We start from the raw sequence: 23,690 nt of genomic DNA, 5'->3' as shown, positions 1-23,690 counted from the left end.
AGTTAAAACATACATGAACACATCTCAGAAATGCTGTACCACAAAGACTGATTTCTACCCTACCACCCACTTAAGTTACGTTGTATGTGGAATTTTATCCATCTCGTCAGAACTCACGATGACAATGAGATTTCTATTGTGGATAGGGGAGATGGAGGGAATTAAGGGGAAAAGATTGAAACAACACACATTTTTCTCTCATTCCAAAAGTGCCAGAGCATAGACACATGAAATTCTACAGCCAGCAACAGTCCACCAAGCATGAATTCAATGTGAATGGTATTACTACCAGGTCAAAAGGGAGCGGGGCGGGGGGTGGAGGGGCAGAGGGCAGGATTTTTTTGTATAAAATCATTTAAAACTCTGAAAAACTACAAAAAGCATCTCAAGAGAAAATATAACCAAAGTAAAAGCAATGGAGTTTATTTCAGTGAAATTATTTAAATTAGATATGATATATTAAGCTCCCACATCCCCCAACCTGGTAGAAAAGTTCCTCTCAGTGAGAAATCATTTATTTTAATGGCAAAATTTTTACATATCAGTAAAATCTGTTATATTTAAAACTATGTATACAGTACATTTCTGGCAAAAACCTTATACATCTTTCAGTTGTCAAGACAAAGTAAAAATATGGTTGCATAAAATCACAAAAAATATAAATTGCTGAAAAGATAAAAAAAGATTAAAAATCATTTGCATTGACTCCCTTATAGCTTCATTTAATAAGAATTTGCAAACCACAATAAATTTGTGAAAATTCTGATGCAACCTTGACATACTCAACCAAAAGTTATCATTTCAAATATCTCAGCTTAAAAAAGAATTCACTGCAATATTCTGTGCATTTATCATACTATTGTACAAGTGCAATATTTAAATATCTTCAAAATAAAACTCAGTAACTAAAAGGAATCACAATAACTTAAAAAGAAGCAAAGTTTACAAAATTAACAATTTTTAGAAGGTCCTATTCAATGGGTTCCTCCTTTTGTTCCCCCCTCCCCACAACAGCTCAGAGACTTCACCGCGATGTTAGTTCTATATACAAATCTGTGACTTTAAAAATACACTCTTCTGTTCTTAACATCAGGAACATAATGCTGCATTGACAGCATCTGTGAAATCAATATCCCCCAAACAGAGGCCACATACAAATTATAAATACAGGTTGAACTTATATTTAAATGGAACTCCTCTATTATTTTATATAGCTTTCCGATTCGAAGTTGAATAGAACAAGCCCTGGACAAAAAAAGAAGCAAGATTTTTCTTTTGAATTCAGTGCACATTTCCAGGGGTGCTGAAGCCAAATCTACAACCACAGTAATAATTTATGCAAGCTGTCAGAACATTTGAGGACATTATTGTCTGGTTACATAGGTGTTCGCTGTTACTTCACAAACCAATCCTATAATACAGAGTCTTAAAAGAGAAAAAAAGAACAGCTCTGTTGCAATGGAAGAATGACTAATACCCCCCCACCAAAATCAATTTCTTGAAGTTAAAATAGTCTAAGGCAATTATGGGTGATAGTTATTTTTTTACTTATTAGAATACACATGATACCAATTTTATCTGAGGTGACTTTAAATCTTCTTTACACCTATTATGTAATGCTATTACTGAGAGCAAGAAAAAACATAAATCAGAGATCTTAGGAAGATTAAGCATCTTCAGGCAGTTCCCATAATGCTACTTTTTTAAAAGTAATTAAAACCCAAAACAAATGTAACCATCTAGAAGAACTGATTTATTCCATATTCTATCAGAATAATAATAATGTCATACCTGACTAGGGAGACATAACCAAACGTAACGTGTAAACTTTAGTTGAATCCTAGTTTGAAATAGCTAGCTATAAAAGAAATTTGGAGGACAACTGGGGAAGTCTAAATACGCATGATTAGATGACATTATGGAATTACTAGTTTTATAATGCTGTTATGGTTTTTTAGGAAAATGTCATTATTTTTAGGAGATGCTTGAAATGTTGAGGGGTGATGAGTATGTCTGCGACATCCAAATGGTTTGGGGGAGAAAAGGCATATATACACATGCATATATATGTCTAACTATATCTATATACACATAGATAGATACAGATAAAGCAAATATGGCAAAATGTTAACAAGTACTGAATCTAAGTGGTACATACACGTGGGATCACCCTCCAGCTTTTCAATTTTTCTATTTTTAAAAATGTTCATAATAAAATTTGGGAGAAATAGTCTTATCTGAGCATTTGAACAGTTTGTAAGAAAGGTGCTTTCTGCACACTGAATCGATTTAAAAGATAGATAATCGAATGGCTAGAAATTTTTGCATACCTTCAATACCCCGACATGATGAGCAGCAGAATTTGTGAGATTGGCAAAATAACATGATTTATTTACAGTATATGCAACTCAGCTCTTGTGACAAAAAGAGCAATTTATGTACAGAATAGAATGAGACAAATTTTAAGATTAAACTTAGTGCCTAGAGTATCTGAATATGTAAGTTCTGTGTGTTTTGGGGCTTACCAAGCTAAAGAAAAATTTTTAATTGTGTCTAAAATCTTTGATATGACTTACCATAGACTACAGAATATTAAGGGGGGATATGGAAGAGTCATCCAGACTGTTCCTACTGTTGGAAGATAGTTGCTATTTAAGAAGTTAAGGAGTTCAGAAAAGAAATTCATCTATAAAGGTCTCTGGGGATTCTAGGCAAATATTTATTGAATAAATTTATGAAGCAAATATATAACACACCAACATGGAATAATATACGAAGGCCTTCATGGTAAATTAATATTCTACAAAGCCCTGTGTACACTAAATATAAAATAGCCAAAAATCAAGTGAGCCTGAGAGACCTATAATTCATTGTGTATATTATATTACGCTATATTCCTACTGAACGACGAACAATAAAATTATCTAAATTCATTTTTGCACATTAGGCTTTTAACTATTAATCATGTTCCAATCCCTGTGCAAACTGCATTCCAAAAGGCCAATCTTCAGTTATAGTTATACATAACTTGATTATAAATGGAAGCATTTGGCTATGATTTATTATACATGCTTATTGCTCTCAAAGAAATAAGCAAAGTTTTAAGTTTACTGTGCAAGAATTTTAATTAGATTCGCACACATCTCAAAAAACTCTATTGTGTGACTTCCAGGTCTTGGAGTTAAGTCAACAGGAGAAGAGTCAAGTGAGGTCACCGATGAGGTAAGAGAAGCTTCTGAGGATTTTCCTTGAGCCTCAGCATCCGAATCACTCCTTTGACAAGATCGATAGTTGCTAACGGATCCCGATCTTTGTGGAGTAGCAGTCCCGGATTTGGCTTCAGTAATTTCATCTGGGTGAAAAAAAAACTTCTATTTATTATGATCTAGAAATACTCCCTTCCAATTTTTTAATGGTATTTAATTTGCTTTTTTGAGTAAGACCACTGACCAGCTATCAAGAGCATGTTTATTTTGAACATCTTCTAAAATAGAGGCAATGAACCTGTGTTAAACCACTCGACGTTTACGCACAACATGTATTCTGATGACTAATCCAGACTGGGTACAGCACGGAGCTACTCATCAGTCTTGCAATCCAACATTGAGAGCCCAATAAACTAATAACTTGGGGCTTAATAAACATCATTCCCTAGCAATAAAAATTAATCCCTCTATGTTAAAATCATACAATAAACACACTTAAAATTTGGAAGGAATCTTGGAAATCATCTCATCTGACTCCTCATTTTATTGATAAGAAAACATAAACCCCCAAAAGTTAAGTGCCTTGCCATAGGTAACAAATGAACAGAGAGGGAAATTGGAATCCAACTCTCCTCACTCTCATCTCAGTGCTTTTCACTCTCCCTCTTTCTCTTCATATTCGATTTAAGATCTTATTAAAGAGCAACACTTCCAATGAACAAAAATCAAGGAAAATCTACAGTTGGGAAGACATACGAAAACAATAAATGGTCATTCAAATGGTAAGTCCAGGTGCTCATAAGCCTAAGGTGGGAAATTGATCCAAATACAGTGAGAAAAATAACACTCATATCTCAGACTGCACTCGTAGGTATTAGCAGGTACACACCATCTGGACATACAGATATGCAGACAAACAGGTTTGGCTAGCTTATCACAGCTCAAACCTGTGTCTTTCTGATACTACGTAGCTACTATCTTGGAGTTTATAAAGAAGGCAAAAAATTCATAGGTGAATCTCATCTAATAATTCCATTCAATCTCAGATGAACAAGAGTGGCAACACATCTTAACTCAATTGATTGGCTAGTGAAGAATTGCCATGAACTTGTACTTAATTAAAGGCTCTGTGACAGAACATTTATATATACACCTATACCCTTTTGTAAATATTCTCTTGGGGTAAAGAAAGAGAATATTTTTACTTGAATTATGAGTCAAGTGTGTTCCGTCAGGCTTTTTAATAGATAAGGTAAATTAGGTTTGAGTGCATACTCATGGGAAATCTGAATTAATGTAAATTTCAAACCACGTTATGATATTGTACCATTTACTAGAATTCTGTTATAGTTTATTCATACATACCTTGGAATATATTTTTCCCATTTAAAAATAAAAACAACAACAAAAACAAAAATGTCTGCTTTCTGCATTAATAATTTACCTCAACTTAACCAATCTAAATAGTTGAGGGGATATTCTGGCAAACTATACATAATGGTAATCAGAGATATATTTTCTGAGTATAGATTTTCATTTTCAAACAGTAAAACATATTCAACATAAAGTTTCTTTAATAAAACTCGAGGTACCTGAAGATCTTATAGTACAGGAGGGTCATTATTTTGAGGACCAATTAAAATACTTAACTTAAAATTTTAAATGTTTCAGTCATTTGATCATTAGGTGGTACATTATTATTTATGATTCTAGGTAAATACAAATGTACAGGAGACCTGGTATAAGGTTAACAATGTCACCTTTAACTAATTATGATAATTATCTTGGACTTAAAATGCTTTAGTCCCAGGAATCCTTACATAGTGCATTCCACAGAAAACTGATCTATTATTTAAGAACGTTTTATTGAAATGTAATTAATACTGGAATCATAAAGCACTCACAAAACGAACAGAGGACACATATCTCTGATTATGTCTCTAGGGTCAGGCTGGGAGGAAAAGGCTAGTTCAGAAGAAAAAAATAACCAGAAGTCCCTAAAGTGTACCAAATATTTCCCTCTGCCCCCTGAAAGAAACCTAACTCGGCAAATAATTGCTTGTCCTGTGAGCTAGGAATTGAATCTATTGACAGCGCCTTGTCACTCGACTCTAAAAGCTAATAACTGTACTCTAATTCTTAAATAAAAAGTAAAAATGTTATTAAATGTCAGATATAAAACATATTTAAAATAAAAAGTCAACATTTGTTTCTAAATAAAACGTTTTATCTTACCAAATGAACCACACCAAAAACCAGAAATGTGGCAGAAACTACCCCTTTAGGATCAGACTGCATCTGGCTTTAGGATCTTACAAGGAGAGAACCTTAAAAGGACAATACACTCTAAGATTCCAAGAACCATATTCACAAATGCTGACATCCCAAAGGCATAAAATCTCACATTTTAATATTCTTTTGCTATTGAATTACTAGGAACAATTCAAGAAGCTTCAAAAGAGCCAAAGACTAAAATGCCAAGGTAGGTAATAAGGTCTAACTATGTTAACAGTGTTGTTTTGTGTGACATACATACCATCAATACTACGGAAATCCAGTAAGTATGTTCTACTGTCCACTTGGTATAACTGTAGACTCATTTTGGAGTAGGTACTTGTCACAGGATTCTTCCTTCGAACACGCAAGTAATATGGGTTTACAACCTAGCATATGGTATGGACAAAGACAAAGTCAAAAGCAATTCTTCTATAAAATATTTTCAGACTACAGGTTTGCCAAATGTGCCAACAATCAGAATGCTCTTTCTTTCTTACCTTCCATTCATAATCCAGTTGTTTAATTGCTCTACAAACTTCTGCCATGATATCATTTGGTCGACTTTGACTTCTAATTCCCAAATGCCATTTGGCTTTTCTTACACCTTGGTGTTTGGATTTCTGTGGATTTAATTCATCGAGAGTATGGCGTGCCCTGGGTGTTTCAGCAACCAAGAATGGTACTCTTTCAGGATGGGGCCGAGTCAAATGGTGATCATCAAGAAAAGAATCAGGTGGGCTTGTCGCCAAGTAAAAATCTTTGGCTTCATTCATTATTCTCCTGTTATCTATGATGAGGTGGTAGGCCACTGCCAAAGGGTCCTGGTGATTTCTGTTATAAAGGCAGCTGAGAACCTCCTCTTCTGAGCATTCAAATTTTTCACATACTTCTTTTAAGGCTTCATCATCAATCATAGTTGAACTATACGATGGGTCCTCAGGAAAGAGATATTTTGGAAGGTCTTGTTTAAACCATTCATGTTCCCTAAGAGAAAATGGCAAGATCAGGAGAAGGATTTCCAGTAGAGATGAAACTGAAAGTAATGGTTTGGGAAATTTAGGATAGGAATTTCTTTGTATTTATACTCTTAGGGTATCATCATTTTTTAAACTGAGATTTTCCTCTTCTCGGTCACATTTCAGTTTAAATTATGGGGGAGGGGCCGGCCCAGTGGCGCAACAGTTAAGTGTGCACATTCCACTATGGTAGCTTGGGGTTCGCCAGTTCGGATCCCTGGTACAGACGTGGCACCGAATGGCAAGCCATGCTGTGGTGGGCATCCCACATATAAAGTAGAGGAAGATGGGCATGGATGTTAGCTCAAGGCCAGCCTTCCTCAACAAAAAGAGGAGGATTGGCAGCAGTTAGCTCAGGGCTAATCTTCCTCAAAAAAACAAACAAACAAACAAAAAATATTGGGGGAATTGCTCCAGCCTCCCTCTGATTTTAAGAGGCAGAAAGCATTGCCATAGCAACAGTAAGAGAAATGTCTACACTTTTATTTAAAGTTTTGGAACGAAGGACAATGACAAATGACAAAGACCAGCTTATTTCCAGCTCAGAAAGAGAACATATTCTGTGAGCTTCATTATAACACTCTTTTGATACAATGTTAAGTGAAAAAATATAACAACAAAAATAGACAACTACCATTGATCGAGTGCTTACTGTGTGGTAGGTTTTAAGCTAAACACTTCATATCCATTATCTCGCCTCATTTTCAAAACTACTCTATAAAGATAATAGTGTCCCTTTATTTTAAATGAAGGAACTGAGGATATCCCAACTTCACACACAAAAGGATATGTTTGATCTGAACTACGTCAAAAAACTACGCTGAAACTAAAAACATCAAGAGAGGAAACACCCAAAAGAACAATGATTATCTTCTGGGTGAAGAAATTAAAGATCATTTTAGTCCTCTTCTCTATTTTCTTTTTGGTGTTTTCTAAATCTGTTCCAATTGTCACATATTACATTTAAATTGGAAAACTAAGTAAAACCCAGGAAAAAGCCTCTCTCACTCAGATACTTTAAAATACAGTCACACGCTACATAACGATGTTTCAGTCAATGACAGACCACATACACATTGGTGGTCCCATAATATTAGTACCATACAGCCTAGGTGTGCAGCAGGCTACACCATCTAGGTTTGTGTGTAAGTACACTCTATGATATTCACACAACGACGAAACTACCTAACGATGCATTTCTCAGAACATATCTGTTATTAAGTGACGCATGACTGTTTTTAGAGAATTATTAGAATTTTAGAGAATGATTTGTCCTTTTCCTCTGCTGGTAAAGTCCTGCCCTGCCATCCATGGCCTCTTGTTCAGGTGGTCTACAGCATATGGGGTAAATGGAAAGGAAACAAGCTTTAAGTTCTACATATACTCTTTCCTTCTTCATAACCCTAATGCTTTCTTATTTACTATTCCTAGATCGACATCTGATTTCTTTCTTCCTTGTCCCTCCAACTCAGAGAAGTGCGCTATCTAACCATTAGAAGACCAAAAGAGAAATTTCCACAGGGGGAAAAACAGGAAGGAAACAATGATGGCAGAAGAAACAAAGTTTGAAGTGATTTTTTAAAGTCTCCATCAGAAACGACTCGCCTAAATGTGAGAAGTATGTTTGTCATCATCACTTCTGCCTTACTTAAACTCTTAGGTTGAACCATATGAAACTGGCAATATTGAGGGACTTTTTACCTACAAAACAGCAATTTCATATGCGAGTCAATGTATACTACAACAAAAAAACATGTCATTGATTAAAATTTTCTCATTCCTTGAGATGAACAAAAGGGAAAAAGACAATAATTCATGAGATCAGAACTCAAATAGCAACACACAAATTTACAACTATAAAGTATTAACCCTGATGAGAACACATAAAAGTCAGATGAAGCATACTACAAAAAATTTTAAAGACCCACTACAAAATCTAACATCCCACCAGGATCCTTTTTATTTTTCATTAGCTTTTTTTTTTAATTTAAAAAGCAATATAATGTTCATTGTTACAATTTCAAAACAAAGAAAGATGCGTAAATAAAAGGTGAGAGCCCTCCCTCCCACCAGTCTCACTTCCCTGAGGGGGCAGGTTTAGGGTATATTTTTAAATACCGAAATAAAAAAATAAATGTGTCCATATACTGTATTTTTTAACATAAAAACAGGATTACCTTGTACATACTGTCCTGCAACTTGTTCTTTCACTTAACTTATCTCATTGATACTGTTAGAGCTGCTGATCTCCAAGTTGCTTTATTACCTGATATCTTTGATTGTGGCCCGCTTCATGGGATCCACCTGCAGCATATGTTTCAAAAGGCTAATCACGGATGGATTTAAATACTGAGGGGTATAAAAGATCCCATCACATATCTTCTTAAAAAGAGTTGGCACATGATCATCATCAAATGGAAGGGTTCCACATAATAAAGCATAGAGAATAACCCCGCTGCTCCATATGTCTACCTCTGGGCCTGCATACAATCTGTAATAGGAAATACCAATTGCATTAAAGAATCATTAGCAACTTAAGAGTCAATCAATTAAAAATTTTCAATATGGATACTTCACAAAGAATTATGTCAGAACGTGGTTTCTATAGTCACTGCTGCACACTACACATAAAGATTCTATACTAATTTCACCAGTATTATCTTTGAAAACAAAAGTTATGAATTTAAGTTATAGACTATAATTAAAATTTTCTTCTCACTATCTTACTGTGATCGTCAGGAGATCCAACCAATAGGGCCAAACCTTAAACAAAAATATCACCACTAAACCTAAAACCATTGTTTTTGGTTATAGGGGAGAGATTAAATGATCTTTCATCAACTGAGAATGTTCTTTAGTGATGGACTCTAAATCCACTCTCCCCAATAACCCAAGACCTCCTACCAAGGTTAAAGGGGTCTGAAGCTGCACAAGGAAACCAAGCTAACTGGTTCACAGAGGAGTTTAAATGCCTATTTGCAATACACTCCAGCCAACTGACGTAACAGCTGCAGACTAGTTAGTAACCCATTCGAAGTCTGGCTTCAGGGAAAGATGTCTATAAACTGGTCAAATAAATTGTTGAACTGATCGATAAATATTGTCTTGAAAGTAAGTTTCCATTCATCCAGACCTCACAGAAAGACCGTATACAAACTGGGAAAATTAGACTTCAAAAATGCCCACTGCATATATGCATAACTACATTTATTTTTATTCACTTAACTAACACTGTCCCCAGGATCCATGTGTTGACTTGTTTCCTTTCCAAAAGAATTTCGACAACACAAATGAAATAATTAAAAAAAAAAATTGAACATTAGGTTAATATAAAAAGAGAATGATGAAGCTTGATAAGTCTAAAATTAGATACTTCTGCTCTATTCATAGCCATGCTTTCACACAAATATAATTTCTCTGTGCAGGCTACGCAAGCAACCTTATGAAAACAGAAAGAAAATTCTACAAGATTTCTGCATTCCGAATGAATGAGGATGTGAAACATTAAAATAAAGAAATGTGGTTTGAGTGAAAAGTTATTAAAAGTTAATTATAAAAATAGCAAATGGGCAGTGGGGGGGATCAGGCCAGTGGTGTGGTTAAGTTTGCGTTCTCTGCTTCAGTGGCCTGGGGATTGCGGGTTCACATCCTGGGCACAAACCTACACACCACTTATCAAATCACACTGTGGGGGCCACCCACATACAACACAGACGAAGACTGGCACAGACGTTAGCTCAGGGCCAATCTTTCTCACCAAAAAAAAAAGTAAATGGGCCAGCCCTATGGCATAGTGATTAAGTTTGGCACACTCCACTTCGGCAGCCTGGGTTCACAAGTTCGGATCCTGGGCTCGGACCTACACCACTTGTCAGCCATGCTGTGGCAGCAACCCACATATAAAATAGAGGAAGACTGGCAACAGATGTTAGCTCAGAGCTAATCTTCCTCAAGCTAAAAAAAAGAGTAAGATTGGCAACAGATGTTAGCTCAGGGCCAATCGTCCTAAAACAACAAGCAAACAAACAAAAACCTCTAGTAAATAAACTTAACCTTCTCTGTTTTCAATTTCAATGGTATAGTGAAGAACAATTACCCTTTAAAAAATTAAATTTTGGGCCAGCTGAGTGGTTAAGTTTGCATGCTCTGCTGTGGCAGCCCAGGGTTTCACTGGTTCGGATCCTGGGCGCAGACACGGCACCACTCATCAGGCCATGCTGAGGCGGCGTCCCACATACCACAACTAGAAGGGCCCACAACTAAAATATACAACTATGTTCTGGGGGGATTTGGGGAGAAAAAGCAGAAAGAAAGAAAAAAAGAAGATTGGCAACAGTTATTAGCTCAGGTGCCAATCTTTAAAAAAGAAAAATTAAATTAAATTTTCCTGTTATCTAAACTATGTGAAAAGCTGCACTGTACAAAGATCCTCATGTTCTCAGCACTGGTGGTTAGTAAATTGAGAGGTCAGAATTCTTATAATATTGCAGTCTAAAAGATTTAAACAATGAAAATTTAAAATAAATCAAGTTTGAAGATTTTATCAACAGTTCAGTCCAATTCCCCAAGACACCTCATCATAAAACCTAAAGCTACAAAATGCCATCTATTTGAAAAATGAAAGGTACACATTGCACTTTTAATTCTTCATCTAAGTAAATAGTAAACCATTTTTTTTTTTTTTAGGAAGATTGGCCCTGAGCTAACTACTGCCAATCCTCCTCTTTTTGCTGAGCAAGGCTGGCCCTGAGCTAACATCTGTGCCCATCTTCCTCTACTTTTTAATATGTGGGACGCCCACCACAGCATGGTGTGCCATGCGGTGCCATGTCCACACCCAGGATCCAAACCAGCAAAACCTGGGCTGCCAAGAAGCGAACTTAACCCCTGCGCCACCGGGCCAGCCCCAACCATTTCTAACTGAGATATTTATGTATTATTCAAGTTTTTAATGTCTTACCTAGCTTTAAAACCCGCTAGTTTTAAACCTTCAATTTCTTCCACTGGGGAAAAAAGTGTAAGTCCTCTCATTTAACCACTTTAATATTGACTTGCAAACCGACATTCTCCTCTATAAATGGAGTCCTTAATACTTATTCATTTATAATGTTTTATTCTGGGGCCAGCCCAGTGGCACAGTGCCACAGTTCCCACGTTCTGCTTCAGCAGCCCAGGGTCTGCCAGTTCAGATTCCAGGTGCAGACCGAGGCACCGCTTGGCAAGCCATGCTGTGGTAGGCGTCCCACATATAAAGTAGAGGAAGATGGGCACGGATGTTAGCTCAGGGCCAGTCTTCCTCAGCAAAAAGAGGAGGATTGGCAGCAGACGTTGGCTCAGGGCCAATCTTCGTCAAAAAAAAAAAAGACATTATAGGGACTGGCCCGGTGGCCGAGTGGTTAAGTTCGTGCGCTCCACTGCAGGCGGCCCAGTGTTTCGTTGGTTTGAATCCTGGGCACGGATATGGCACTGCTCATCAAACCACGCTGAGGCAGCATCCCACATGCCACAACTAGAAGGACCCACAACGAAGAATATACAACTATGTACCAGGGGGCTTTGGGGAGAAAAAGGAAAAAAAAATTAAAAGAAAAATAAAGACATTATAATGTTTTATTCTTAAAACAGAACACTTTCTCAATAAAAGAATAAACCCTCTAATTTCTTTCCTTTCACTAGGATTAAATATGATGCTACAGGATAACAAAATCTAAGAGAAAAAGGCAAGTACAAATGTACTGGGGGAGAGTCCAATATTACCTTCCTGAAATGACTTCTGGGGCAGCATAGTTGGGTGAGCCACAACTCGTTCTTAAAAATTCACCATCTGACATCATGTTTGAAAGACCTGAAAATACACAAAATCAACTACTCAAGATTTCCCAAGAACAAAAATAAAAACAAAACTGTTAAACACTAAAATTGTGTTTGTATTAAAGTGATAAATCATCATTTTTTCTTTACTTCAACAAAATCGTGTAGTCTTTACTATTTCCCAAATATTTTGCTATCATGCCCTAAAATTTGTAATCTATTTCAACATTTAAAGGTAGTGCACTGTTGGAGTTTAATGAATATATATGAAGCAATTGGTTATTCTGCTTACTAGAATAAAGTTGGCATGTTCAAGTTTTGTTAATACAAAAATTACAAGGGGAAAAAATGTAGGACACATGAGCAGAAGAATTAAAATTCAAAGTTTCTATTAAGCCCTGTTCTGATTCTCTAAAAAAAATCAACAAGAAATAATTTTTAATATCAAAGTTCCTTCATAGTTTTACTCCAGAAAGAAACCTCTGCCTCCTCAAAAATGCACTCTATAAAAATAATCATGACAATTGAGGAATAAGTCAGTCAAAACAACTTAGTTACCAAAAAATCACACAGTACCCAGAGCTAGTTGGCACTGTTCCATGAATCTCCACAGACTAAAATATATATATTCAAAAGTGAGGAAAATACTTCTAAGAACCTCCTCTGATTTGAACTGAAGCTAAGCAAAAGAGAGTGGCAGAGATTCATTTTTCTTAGGTTTATTAATGTCAATGGCAATTTGTATAGGAAACAAAGGAAAAATCACTTCATTTTGGACAATCGAAATAATGTTCCTCAAGCTGTAATTATGTTTTTCTGTCATTTAAAATAGTTTTTTTTTTAAATAATTTTGTTCATATAGTTTACCTTCTGGTTTTCCAAGTTTAAATAACTATCCCAGTGTCTTTCCTCTTGCTCCATACTTGATCACAAGAACACACAGGAAACAAGGTTGCTAACTTCTCCTTCACTTATAATAGTTCTCTTTTCAAATGATTTCTCTAAGGCTGCCATCTTAAATTATTTACCTCCTATCATAAAACTCAATTTTAAAGACACAAAGCTAAGAAAAGAGAATTCCTTAGCTTTTCCCCTTTCTGTATACTCCTAGACAAAATGGTGGGGATATACTATTTTGGGATACTCAATGTATTCTATAGAAGTAAAAATTATCTGAGGAATGCTATTAATGTTTGTTAAACATAATGCACGTATGAAACTATAAAAATCTGCTTACCAAAATCAGCTATCTTTGCATTCATGTGTGCATCAAGCAGGACGTTTTCAGGTTTCAAGTCTCTATGGACCACCATATGCCTGTGACAATAATCCACACCAGAAAGGATCTGTTGGAACAGACGTCGACTTTCTTTTTCATCGAGCTAAGAAAAGAAGAGAGGCATCTTAAAGGTGTGTCTTTCAGAAGAAATCTTTTACCTATAATTCTCCAACCTACAAAACTGTCAAAATGCATGAAACCTTTCCCACAAACCTCACTCACGAGATACTTTTGAATGGGGAGGAGAGATATGCAGCACAAAACAGAAATGCTCAGAGGATCTTGCAGCCCAAATCAGCAACTCAACTTTCTAATATTATCACTCAGACAACTACACTGTAATAGCTTGCTCTCCTTTCTGTCTCATGAGCTATTACAAATAGTTTCAATTTCTACTTGAAATGAGGCATACTTTCTCCTATAAATTAGAAATGTTTCATCCTTTACGCCTTTACCAAATACGTATTAAATATTTTCAATGTGCCCTGCATTGTTTAGATGCTCTTGATATAGCAACAAATAAAAAAAGGCCCTAATCTAGTGGATGAAAATAGACAATAAACAAATAAATGCAACGTCAAAGAGTGACAGTGTTTTGAAGAAAAGCAAAGCAGGATAAGGGCACAGAGAGTTATATTGTGGCGGGGATACTATTTCAGACTCTATGAGGAAGTACATTTAAGCATTGTTAATGAATTAGTAAGCAACAACGTTACAGGTCCTGAAATAAAAGATGTTTTAATTTTAACACAAGAAAAACCTTAATTCATATGTTTTAGAAAATACGAAAGCATTTATCTTTAGTCTGCTTACTGAAAAAATTATATGTTATGCTGCAAATACATTTTTTTTTTGGAGGAGTGAGGAAGATAGTCCCTGAGATCACATCTGTGCCAGTCTTCCTTTATTTTGTATGTGGGACACCGCCACAGTGTGGCTTGATGAGCGGTGCTAGGTCTGTGCCTGGGATCCAAACCTGTGAACCCCAGGCCACTGAAGTGGAGTATACAAACTTAACCACTATGCCATCAAGCCAGCTCCTGCAACTACATTTTTTTAAAGATTCTTTAAAAACTTCTCATTCTATTTATCCATATTTTCTTATTTTATGATGTTTTTTCCATAAGCGATAACCACCACTTAGACATACCCGTTCCCAAGAGGTCATATTTAATAAATAAACTATTAATCCTCTAGGCAAAGGACTCTAATATGCAATTCTCTAACACAGGTCACAAATTAGCATTCTAAAACCACACTTCTACACCTTAAATGGCATAAATAATCTGGGGGGAAAGATGAACTAGGAATTTCTTTTGAAGCCAAAGCTAAAACTACTAAAGTACTATAGATACCCTTCCTCTAAAGAAAATATTAATGCGTTAACAATCTAACACCTTTATTTCTAGAAGAAATGTAGGTTCATTTTTTAATACAATAAAACTTTTTATATCAAATATACTAAATGAAAACAAGAATGTGTTCTAAATGTGAAATAGAAGAAAACTTAATTGATTAAACAAAATATAAAAGGTAAAATAACTAGATAGGCTATAAAAAGTGAAAATTACACAATAGCAATAATAAATACGGTACAAAGGATGGGGGAGGAGAAGTCTACAAAGGAAGATTAGCAAAGTCAAAGCTCATTTCCGGGTAAATACTGAACCTTTGTCTCCACTCCCTGAAACATCCCTAAAATGACATTAGCATATAAAGAATAGTATGAGAAGAGACAGCAGTAATCAAGAGAAGTCACCAAGCCAGAGAGTGGATGAAGAGCGACAAAGACGTCACCAGCCAGAGAAAGCTGAAACCTAAGCCCAAGGGGGTGGAAACCAATAATAAACTTGTCTACTCACAGAACCCTGGAAAAGCTTAGAAATTGGAAGCACTGGGGATTTCTGAGGGACAAGGGAGAGGTGGACTGACAACAGGACAATTGGTTGAAGTAAGAAGTTTTAAACTCAGTCCTACTGGGAAATAAGACCCATGATTTACTCTTTAGTAATGCTGAAGCAGCTCTGTTCTCAAGGACACCAAGGCAGAGATGAGGTCCCAGAAGGAAAATTTGGCAATTAAGTGAAAGTCAACATATTAACTAGTGAGACTTGCAGATCTCTTCCCCATTCAGCAACTGGAATACTGGCAGCTAATACTCTCAAGGAAACAGGAAGGTATCTTCTGGAGCAACTATCTGATCCAAGGGAAAAATATTTGTAATTATTGACATTTTGGTCTACCCTAATAAAACGGACAGGCCTCTACCTATTCAGCCTATGCGAAGGCCCACCAATCAATAAGTTCCACCAAGATGAACTTGGCACTTAGTGCCCCATTGTCAAACATGAGTGGACAACCAAGAATCACCAGATATCTGAGGAAGGGCCATACACAACAGACAAAGACCAGTAAAATGAACAGAAAATAAAGGAGCACAGAAGGAACAGAAACAATGCTGGGAGCAGAAGACTCCTTTTTGTTTAAAACTAACTGTCATCCTCAGAAAGATAAGGTTATTACATCTGTGGAACAAAAATAGGCTATTTAAAGAAAGGAAATTTCAGAAAACAAGAAAGAGACCTCTGAAATAAAAGATGAAAGCTGAAATTTATTATGCAACGGGTAAAAATTAGAGAAAATTCCCATAATGGAAAGCAAAATGACCAAGAAATGAAAAAAAGAAGAGAAAAGGTAAGAAAACAAGATAGCAATTCCATTTGTGCCTGTTTCCATTTTTCCAGGCAGAAAATTGGGGGTGGGGAGGTGGGGTGGGGGTGGTTTACAGTGACTAGAGAAGGAGAATACCTGAAATTGAAATGAACCATGTTAAGAAATGGGAAAATCAAAATTAACTTGGTTAATGATGAAAGTAAACAGATATGCTGCATATAACAAATGAATGAATAACATAATGAACTTTAGGACTGGGAGGTAAAAAAATTGGCTTCTCCGTGCCAGATCCGGCTCTTCCAGAGGAGGTTTTTGCATACCACATAACCTGGGTGTGAGAAAAGGGATGGATGGCGGGCAGTGTTCGGTTTCTGTATCTTAACTTAAGATACTGCTCAAAATGTCTTCTAAAGCTCCTTTCAACTCTAAGTTCTTTAAATCTCATTCATGGAGCCTGTTCTTACTACTCCAGGTACATCAGATTTCTGAAACCAAAAAATGAATGCAATTTAAATATGGCTAGGGTTTTGACTAGCAAGGCCTAGATCTTTAAGTATTTAATAATAAATTTTGTGAGGATTAAGTATATACTTTAAGATGTGTATTAAAGGTATTTGTATGCCCCAAAGGCACAAGTCTGAGGATCATGAGTTCTGGGCTCTCAATCCAATTCCATCATTAATAAATCATGTGACCTCGAGCAAATATATAAACTGTGAGTCTGTTTCCACATCTGTATAAGTAGCCAAGGAGATAATCTTTAAGGTCCTTCCTAGCTCTAAATAGTCTATGATTCTAGACAAGTATAAAACTAAGGGAACTGGTTATTAAGTAGACCTCTTAATAAAACTGCTTCCTGATATCTCAAAGCTAGTAAGGGATAAGGGGAGTTACAAATATACACAGGATTAAATCAGAACGGCTTACCCTTCCATTTTTACAGATATAATCAAATAGCTCTCCTCCTGAGACATATTCCATCACCATGAAAATATCAGATGGTGTACTGATGACCTGGTACCTGGTGAGAGAAAACATTATCTACCAATATTAAAACATATTTACTCATTCATTCAATAAATATTTACTAAGCGCCTATAATATACCAGGCACTGTGCTAGGAACTGGGAACACTGTAAGAACACAACAGATTCGCTGCTCTCACGGAGTTCATGTTCCAGGAGCCAGGAAACAGACACTCAGTAAATAAGCAATATCTCAGGTGGTGGAACATGCTATGAAGAGGAATGAAGCAAACTCGGGAATCTCTCATTCAGGGTGTTCGAGGAAGGCCTCTCTGATAAAGTAGCATTTGAGCAGAGCCTGATGGAAGTAAGGGAGCAAACTATACCATTATCTAGGAGGAAGGTGAACCAGGCAGAGGGAACAGGAAGTGCAAGGCTCCCAGGTGGAAGCCCAGCTGGCATGTTTGAGGAATGGTAAGAAGGCAAGAGCAGAGGAAGCTGAGAGCGGGACAGAGGATGGAGAGTCAATGAGGTAACTGGAGACCAGAGGACCCAGAACCTTACAAGCCAGGATGAGGCTCTGGGTTTTACTCTCAGGGAGAGGGAAAGCTACTGAAAGTTTTAAGCAAAGCGGTCATGTGATCTGGTCTATTAAAAGGGTAACTTTAATTTCTGGCAGCAATGTGAAGAACTGACTGGACGGGAAAGGTGGAAGCAGGAGGCGAATGCAGTAGTCCATGAGAGAGACGGAGGTGGCTGACGCTGGGTTGACAGCAATGAAGGAAATGAGAAACACTCAGATCCCAGACATATTTTGAAGAGAAAGATAGAACAGATGGTGGGAAGTGGGAGAAATGGGAAGTTAAGGATGGTTCCTAAGTTTCTGCCCTGAGGGAACTGGATATGAACTGAGATGGGAAAAACTGTGGGAAGAGCAGGTTTGGAGGGTAATACACAGTTCAGTTTTGGGCACGTCGAGTTTTGCAGGCCTCCTGGACATCCAAATAGAGATGCAGGCAGTGAGCATACGAGGCTGGAGTCCAGGGCTGAGGTTTCAAAGCAGGAGATGTATATTTAGGGGTTATCAGCATATGGATGGTATTTAAAACCACGGCACCTCAACCAATGAGAAGAGGTGAGAGTGAAATAAAGCGTGAGTCAGCCAGTTCAGCAGAAAAGCCTAAGCAGTTTTAACTTATAGCCTGCATAAAAAAGCTGAGTAGGGGCTGGCCTGGTGGTGCAGCAGTTAAGTGCACACGTTCCGCTTTGGTGGCCCAGGGTTCGCTGGTTCGGATCCCGGGTGCAGACATGGCGCTGCTTGGCACGCCATGCTGTGGTAGGCGTCCCACATGTAAAGTAGAGGAAGATGGGCATGGATGTTAGCTCAGGACCAGTCTTCCTCAGCAAAAAGAGGAGGACTGGCAACACATGTTAGCTCAGGGCTAATCAGAAAATAAAAAAAAAAGAAAGCTGAGCAGTAACTAAGTTATCTGTAGACCCTACACTTGGCAACTGTAAAACAATGGTAATATTACTGCCCTTCTGAAATACTGGATTCCTGAAATTCTAGTATTTGTCATTTGTTTCACCAGATATAAACAGCACTGGGGAGAACGCTTTCTACTGCACCATCTCTAGTGAGCTAACTGACACCACCGGGAAATGCAGAGGTCAAGAGTTTTTACTAGCAAATAATCATACGTCCTACAGCAATAGGGGCACTGAACGATATCAGAAGGGCATTGTCCAGAGACAAGAAAGAATGAGAAAGATAACAGCTGATAAGCAAAACACGAACACAGGCTTAAGTGACCATGAATGGGGTTAGATAAATACATGAATGGGAAGAAGTTTTAAAACCCTCAGGGAATAGACCGAGGAAATGTCAGTCATCTTTCTTGCTTGTTGGATTAAGTAGGTTAACAAAAATGATGCAAAAATTCTATGAGTATATTTAATACAATCAGATCTTACAGTTTAATTATATGAGGATGCCTGAAAAGCTTGAGGTTCTGAATTTCTCTGCGGATTTTTCCAACCACATCGAGGCTTCGAATCTTCTGGCGATTGAGTATCTTCACAGCAACTTTATGCCCAGTCAATTCATGTTTGCCAACTGTAGGAGAAATAATTTTAATAAGTTAGAGCCAGGCTTCATTAATAACATATTTAGAGGTATTCTAAGAGTAGTAATCTTAGCAGTCTCAAAAAATACTTGAGCAAATTTAAGTTCCTTTTAATTTTGCCTGATTGACCCATGAATGGGTCAATGTATACATGTTTAAGAGTAATTAAGTGGGAGACAACATATGAAAGTGATAACAGTTGCTTCCAGAAAGGTAAGCTGGAAGCCAAGAGGAGGGAGAAAGAAAAGAGACTTCATTTTTGCTGTATACATTTTTGTATTTGTAATTCTTTTTTTTATTAGTTATGAACTTTTTTTTTATTAAGGTTATGAAAATTAACATCCTTGTGAAATTACAGTTGTACATCATTATTAGTCATGTTGTAGGTACACCACTTCACCCCTAGTGCCCTCACCCCACCCCCCTTTCCCCTGGCAACCACCGATCAGTTCTCTTTGTCCATATGTTAACTACCACCTATGAGTGGAGTCATACAGAGTTCGTCTTTCTCTGTCTGGCTTATTTCACTCAACATAATACCCTCAAGGTCTATCCATGCTGTTGTGAATGGGATGACTTTGTCCTTTTTTATGGCTGAGTAGTATTCCATTGTATGTATATACCACATCTTCTTTATCCAATCATCAGTTGCTGGGCACTTAGGCTGGTTCCATAACTTGGCTATTGTGAATAATGCTGCGATGAACATAGGGGTGCATGGAACTTTTGGAACTGCTGATTTCAGGTTCTTTGGATAGATACCCAGTAGTGGGATGGCTGGGTCATAAGGTATTTCTATTCTTAACTTTTTGAGGAATCTCCATACTGTTTTCCATAGTGGCTGCACCAGTTTGCATTCCCACCAACAGTGTATGAGGGTTCCCTTTTCTCCACAGCCTCTCCAACATTTGTCACTCTTGGTTTTGGATATTTTTGCCATTCTAACAGGTGTAAGGTGATATCTTAGTGTAGTTTCGATTTGCATTTCCCTGATGATTAGTGATGATGAGCATCTTTTCATGAGTCTATTGGCCATCCGTATATCTTCTTTGGAGAAATGTCTGTTCATGTCCCCTGCCCATTTTGTAATTGGGTTGTTTGATTTTTTATTGTTGAGTTGTGTGAGTTCTTTGTATATTATGGAGATTAACCCTTTGTCGGATAAATAACTTGTGAATATTTTTTCCCAATTAGTGGGCTGTTTTTTTGTTTCAATCCTGTTTTCCCTTGCCTTGAAGAAGCTCTTTAGCCTGATGAAGTCCCATTTGTTTATTCTTTCTATTGTTTCCCTCATGTGAGGGGTTATGGGGTCTGAAAAGATTCTTTTGGAGCTGATGTCAGACAGTGTACTGCCGATATTCTCTTCTAGAAGACTTATTGTTTCAGGCCTAATCTTTAGGTCTTGGATCCATTTTGAGTTTATTTTAGTAAATGGTGAAAAAGAATGGTTGATTTTCATTCTTTTACATGTGGCTGTCCAGTTTTCCCAGCACCATTTGTTGAAGAGACTTTCTTTTCTCCATTGTAGGCCCTCAGCTCCTTTGTCAAAGATTAGCTGTCCATAGATGTGTGGTTTTATCTCTGGGCTTTCAATTCTGTTCCATTGATCTGTGCATCTGTTTTTGTACCAGTACCATGCTGTTTAGATCACTGTGGCTTTGTAGTATGTTTTGAAGTCAGGGATTGTGATGCCTCCAGCTTTGTTGTTCTTTCTCAGGATTGCTTTAGCAATTCAGGGTCTTTTGTTGCCCCATATGAATTTTAGGATTCTTTGTTCAATTTCTGTAAAGAATGACACTGGAATTCTGATTGGGATAGTGTTGAATCTGTAGATTGCTTTAGGTAGTATGACATTTTAACTATGTTTATTCTTCCAATCCATGTGCATGGAATGTCTTTCCATCTCTTTATGTCGTCTATTTGTAAATTCTTTTAACTTATTTTTCATTTTTAAAACTACCATACATTCGAATTGAAGCTTTTTATTTTGGTGTTCAGGTCTACGAATTTTAACACATGTAGAAACTGGTGTAACCAACACTATAATCAGCCATGAAACAGTTCCATCATCCCAAGCAACTCCCTCACACTGCAGATGCATGTCCCCATCCATAACCCCTGGAACCTTTTACATTTTGGTTCATGAGCATGTAGTTTCTATTTTTCAAAATTAGAAAAACAAATTTAAGTGATTATCTTTCAATTCTGAATACTATGCCCAGATAACCAACGATGATAGAAGAATTTAGACATTCTTATAGAGGCAAAGTCTCCAAAAATTTAGCTTCTATTCACCCTTTCTCAAGAATCTACTGGAGAATATATAATCATCAAATCTGGAAGGAAACCAAAAAAGATGTTATCCAGTAAAAGAGGGATCTTTAACATAGGAGAAAAACTAAGAGAATCTGCAATATGGTAATGAAGCAAAGTCCTAGGTAACAGATGTGTAGGGGCCTGGAAGGCAACAAATCCAGAGAGAAATGCAACAGAGGATCCAAGATAGTTATTCCCAGGGGGCGAAAAAGGACAAATTATCTTACAGATTGAAAGTATGGAACACTGTATTGAGAGATATTTTACAAAGGCATTTGAAGATGTGGGAAATTTACCCTTAGTTTCAAATAAAACTAAGCAAATGAAAAAATGAAGTAATTTACTAACTACAGGAAAAATGAAAAGTTCTATAAGAAAATATAGCCATAGTATTGGCTCAGCAAATAGTTTTTACAGTCACAATGATGAAAATGCCAAAGATGAAGTCTTTTCAAGTATGATATAGTTATATTAGGAGAATAAGGGTGTAGAGGAAAAGGTACAAGAGAACTAAAATCCTCATGTACCATAACAGGGAGTCAACAAAAACACTCTGTCAACAAGAATTACAAGATAGACTGTACACATGCATACATCAATTAGAAACGTGGAGGTTTAAAAAATAAACCACAGAAACAAATATAAGAAGAAACAGCTAAGAGTTGAAAGTGGGGAGTAGGGAATTCTGTTTTATGAATATACCTCTTAACACTCTTTTTTAACATACCTATGTATTACTTTACAAAAATATATATATATATTTTAATTTTTAAATAAGCGATTTAGGGTTTTATCTTTTCAGGAAGAAAACCTTCTCTTCTAAATTAGAACATAGTTTGTAAGACCAATATCAGAGAGCTTTCCCTGGCAATCTTGATAACGACCAGCTGAAAAATCAAGTGTAATGATACCAAGAAATCCCTTCTTAGTAATTTATACTTGTTATGGGCTGAATTGTGTCTCCTTCAAAATTCACCTTGAAGCCCTAACCTGTTGTACCTCAGAATGTGAGAGCATTTGGACACAAGGCCTTTAAAGGGGTGACAGAGCTAAAATGAGACAGTGCAGGTGGGCCCTGATCCAACCTGACTGGGGTCCCCGTAAGAGGAAATGAGGACACACAGAGATAGCAGGGGGACACACAGGAGCCCATGTGAGGACAGAGGGAGAAGGCAGCCATCTGCAAGCGAGGGAGAGAGGCCTCCAAAGAGATCAAGCCTGCTGAAACCTGGATCTCAGACTTTGGCCTCCAGACCATGAGGAAACACATTTCTGTTGTTAAAGCCATGCAGTCTGCCATCTGTTGGCACGGCAGCCCTAGTGGATGAATACAATATTTTTTACTATTTCCCATTTGAAAACTCAACACTGATATTTTAAATTTCTTGTATCTAAAACATTACTTTAAACAAAGAATTTTTCTCATTATTCCAATCTAAATATAAATAGGCTTTCCTGCTTGATCTGGGATTTGCGATGGAGCTGACCATCCTTTAAAGACCCCCAAAGATCAAGAAGCACTGCGGGTCTTCAAGCAGGGGAGCTCTAAGATAGTGAAATTATTTTTCTCAAAGAAAGAAAAGACTCATTGCTTGCTGCTCACTGAATAGGTGCTCTTGACTATTTAACAATAAAAAGCACAACATTTTAGAACTAAACAGAACCTTCCTTACAGATCGTCAGGTCCAGAGGTTTTCAACAATTCAACATTTTATCCCCACCAGGCTACCCAAGACAATGAGTGACCAGCTCTTCTGCCCCACCCCACACCCTGCAGTCAAGAGGGTAGAACAAGGGATGAAGTGGTTCCTCACTAGTTTGAATTTTTTTTAAGCGTTTGCTACTTTGTTTAAATATTTTAGTTAATAATATTAAATCCAATGTTAAGTTATACAGTATTTCATGATGGGAGAAAAAAGTCTTTGTTAAATAAGACTCAAAGAAAAGTGTTTAAGTTGGAGTCTTAACTCTCAGTCCTTTTCAAGAATACAATTTACCACCTAATTTCACCTTCCATTTTG

At 36.9% G+C, this 23,690-nt stretch overlaps 1 protein-coding gene across 9 annotated transcripts in view; it reads right to left on the bottom strand.

The window, feature by feature from the left end:
* Positions 1-407: 407 nt before the first annotated feature.
* Positions 408-23,690, bottom strand: part of PRKAA1 (protein kinase AMP-activated catalytic subunit alpha 1) — a 32,421-nt gene continuing 9,138 nt past the window's right edge. For 7 of the 9 annotated variants that reach the window (XM_014831232.3, XM_070519720.1, XM_070519722.1 and 4 more), the window contains 8 exons: positions 19,202-19,343; positions 17,190-17,283; positions 13,548-13,692; positions 12,257-12,344; positions 8,766-8,990; positions 5,981-6,467; positions 5,743-5,869; positions 408-3,352 (listed from right to left, as the gene is read on the bottom strand). In XM_014831232.3, coding sequence (XP_014686718.3) covers positions 3,108-3,352; positions 5,743-5,869; positions 5,981-6,467; positions 8,766-8,990; positions 12,257-12,344; positions 13,548-13,692; positions 17,190-17,283; positions 19,202-19,343 — 1,553 coding nt within the window. In that variant the 3' untranslated portion in view covers positions 408-3,107. The remainder of the gene's footprint in view (positions 3,353-5,742; positions 5,870-5,980; positions 6,468-8,765; positions 8,991-12,256; positions 12,345-13,547; positions 13,693-17,189; positions 17,284-19,201; positions 19,344-23,690) is intronic. The other 2 variants (XM_070519727.1, XM_070519726.1) reach the window with 1 other exon arrangement.

Source organism: Equus asinus, chromosome 10 (genome assembly GCF_041296235.1).
Source record: "Equus asinus isolate D_3611 breed Donkey chromosome 10, EquAss-T2T_v2, whole genome shotgun sequence".
Lineage (NCBI taxonomy): Eukaryota > Metazoa > Chordata > Mammalia > Perissodactyla > Equidae > Equus > Equus asinus.
Note: the sequence above shows the minus strand (reverse complement) of the source record. Positions and strands in the feature narration are given on the sequence as shown.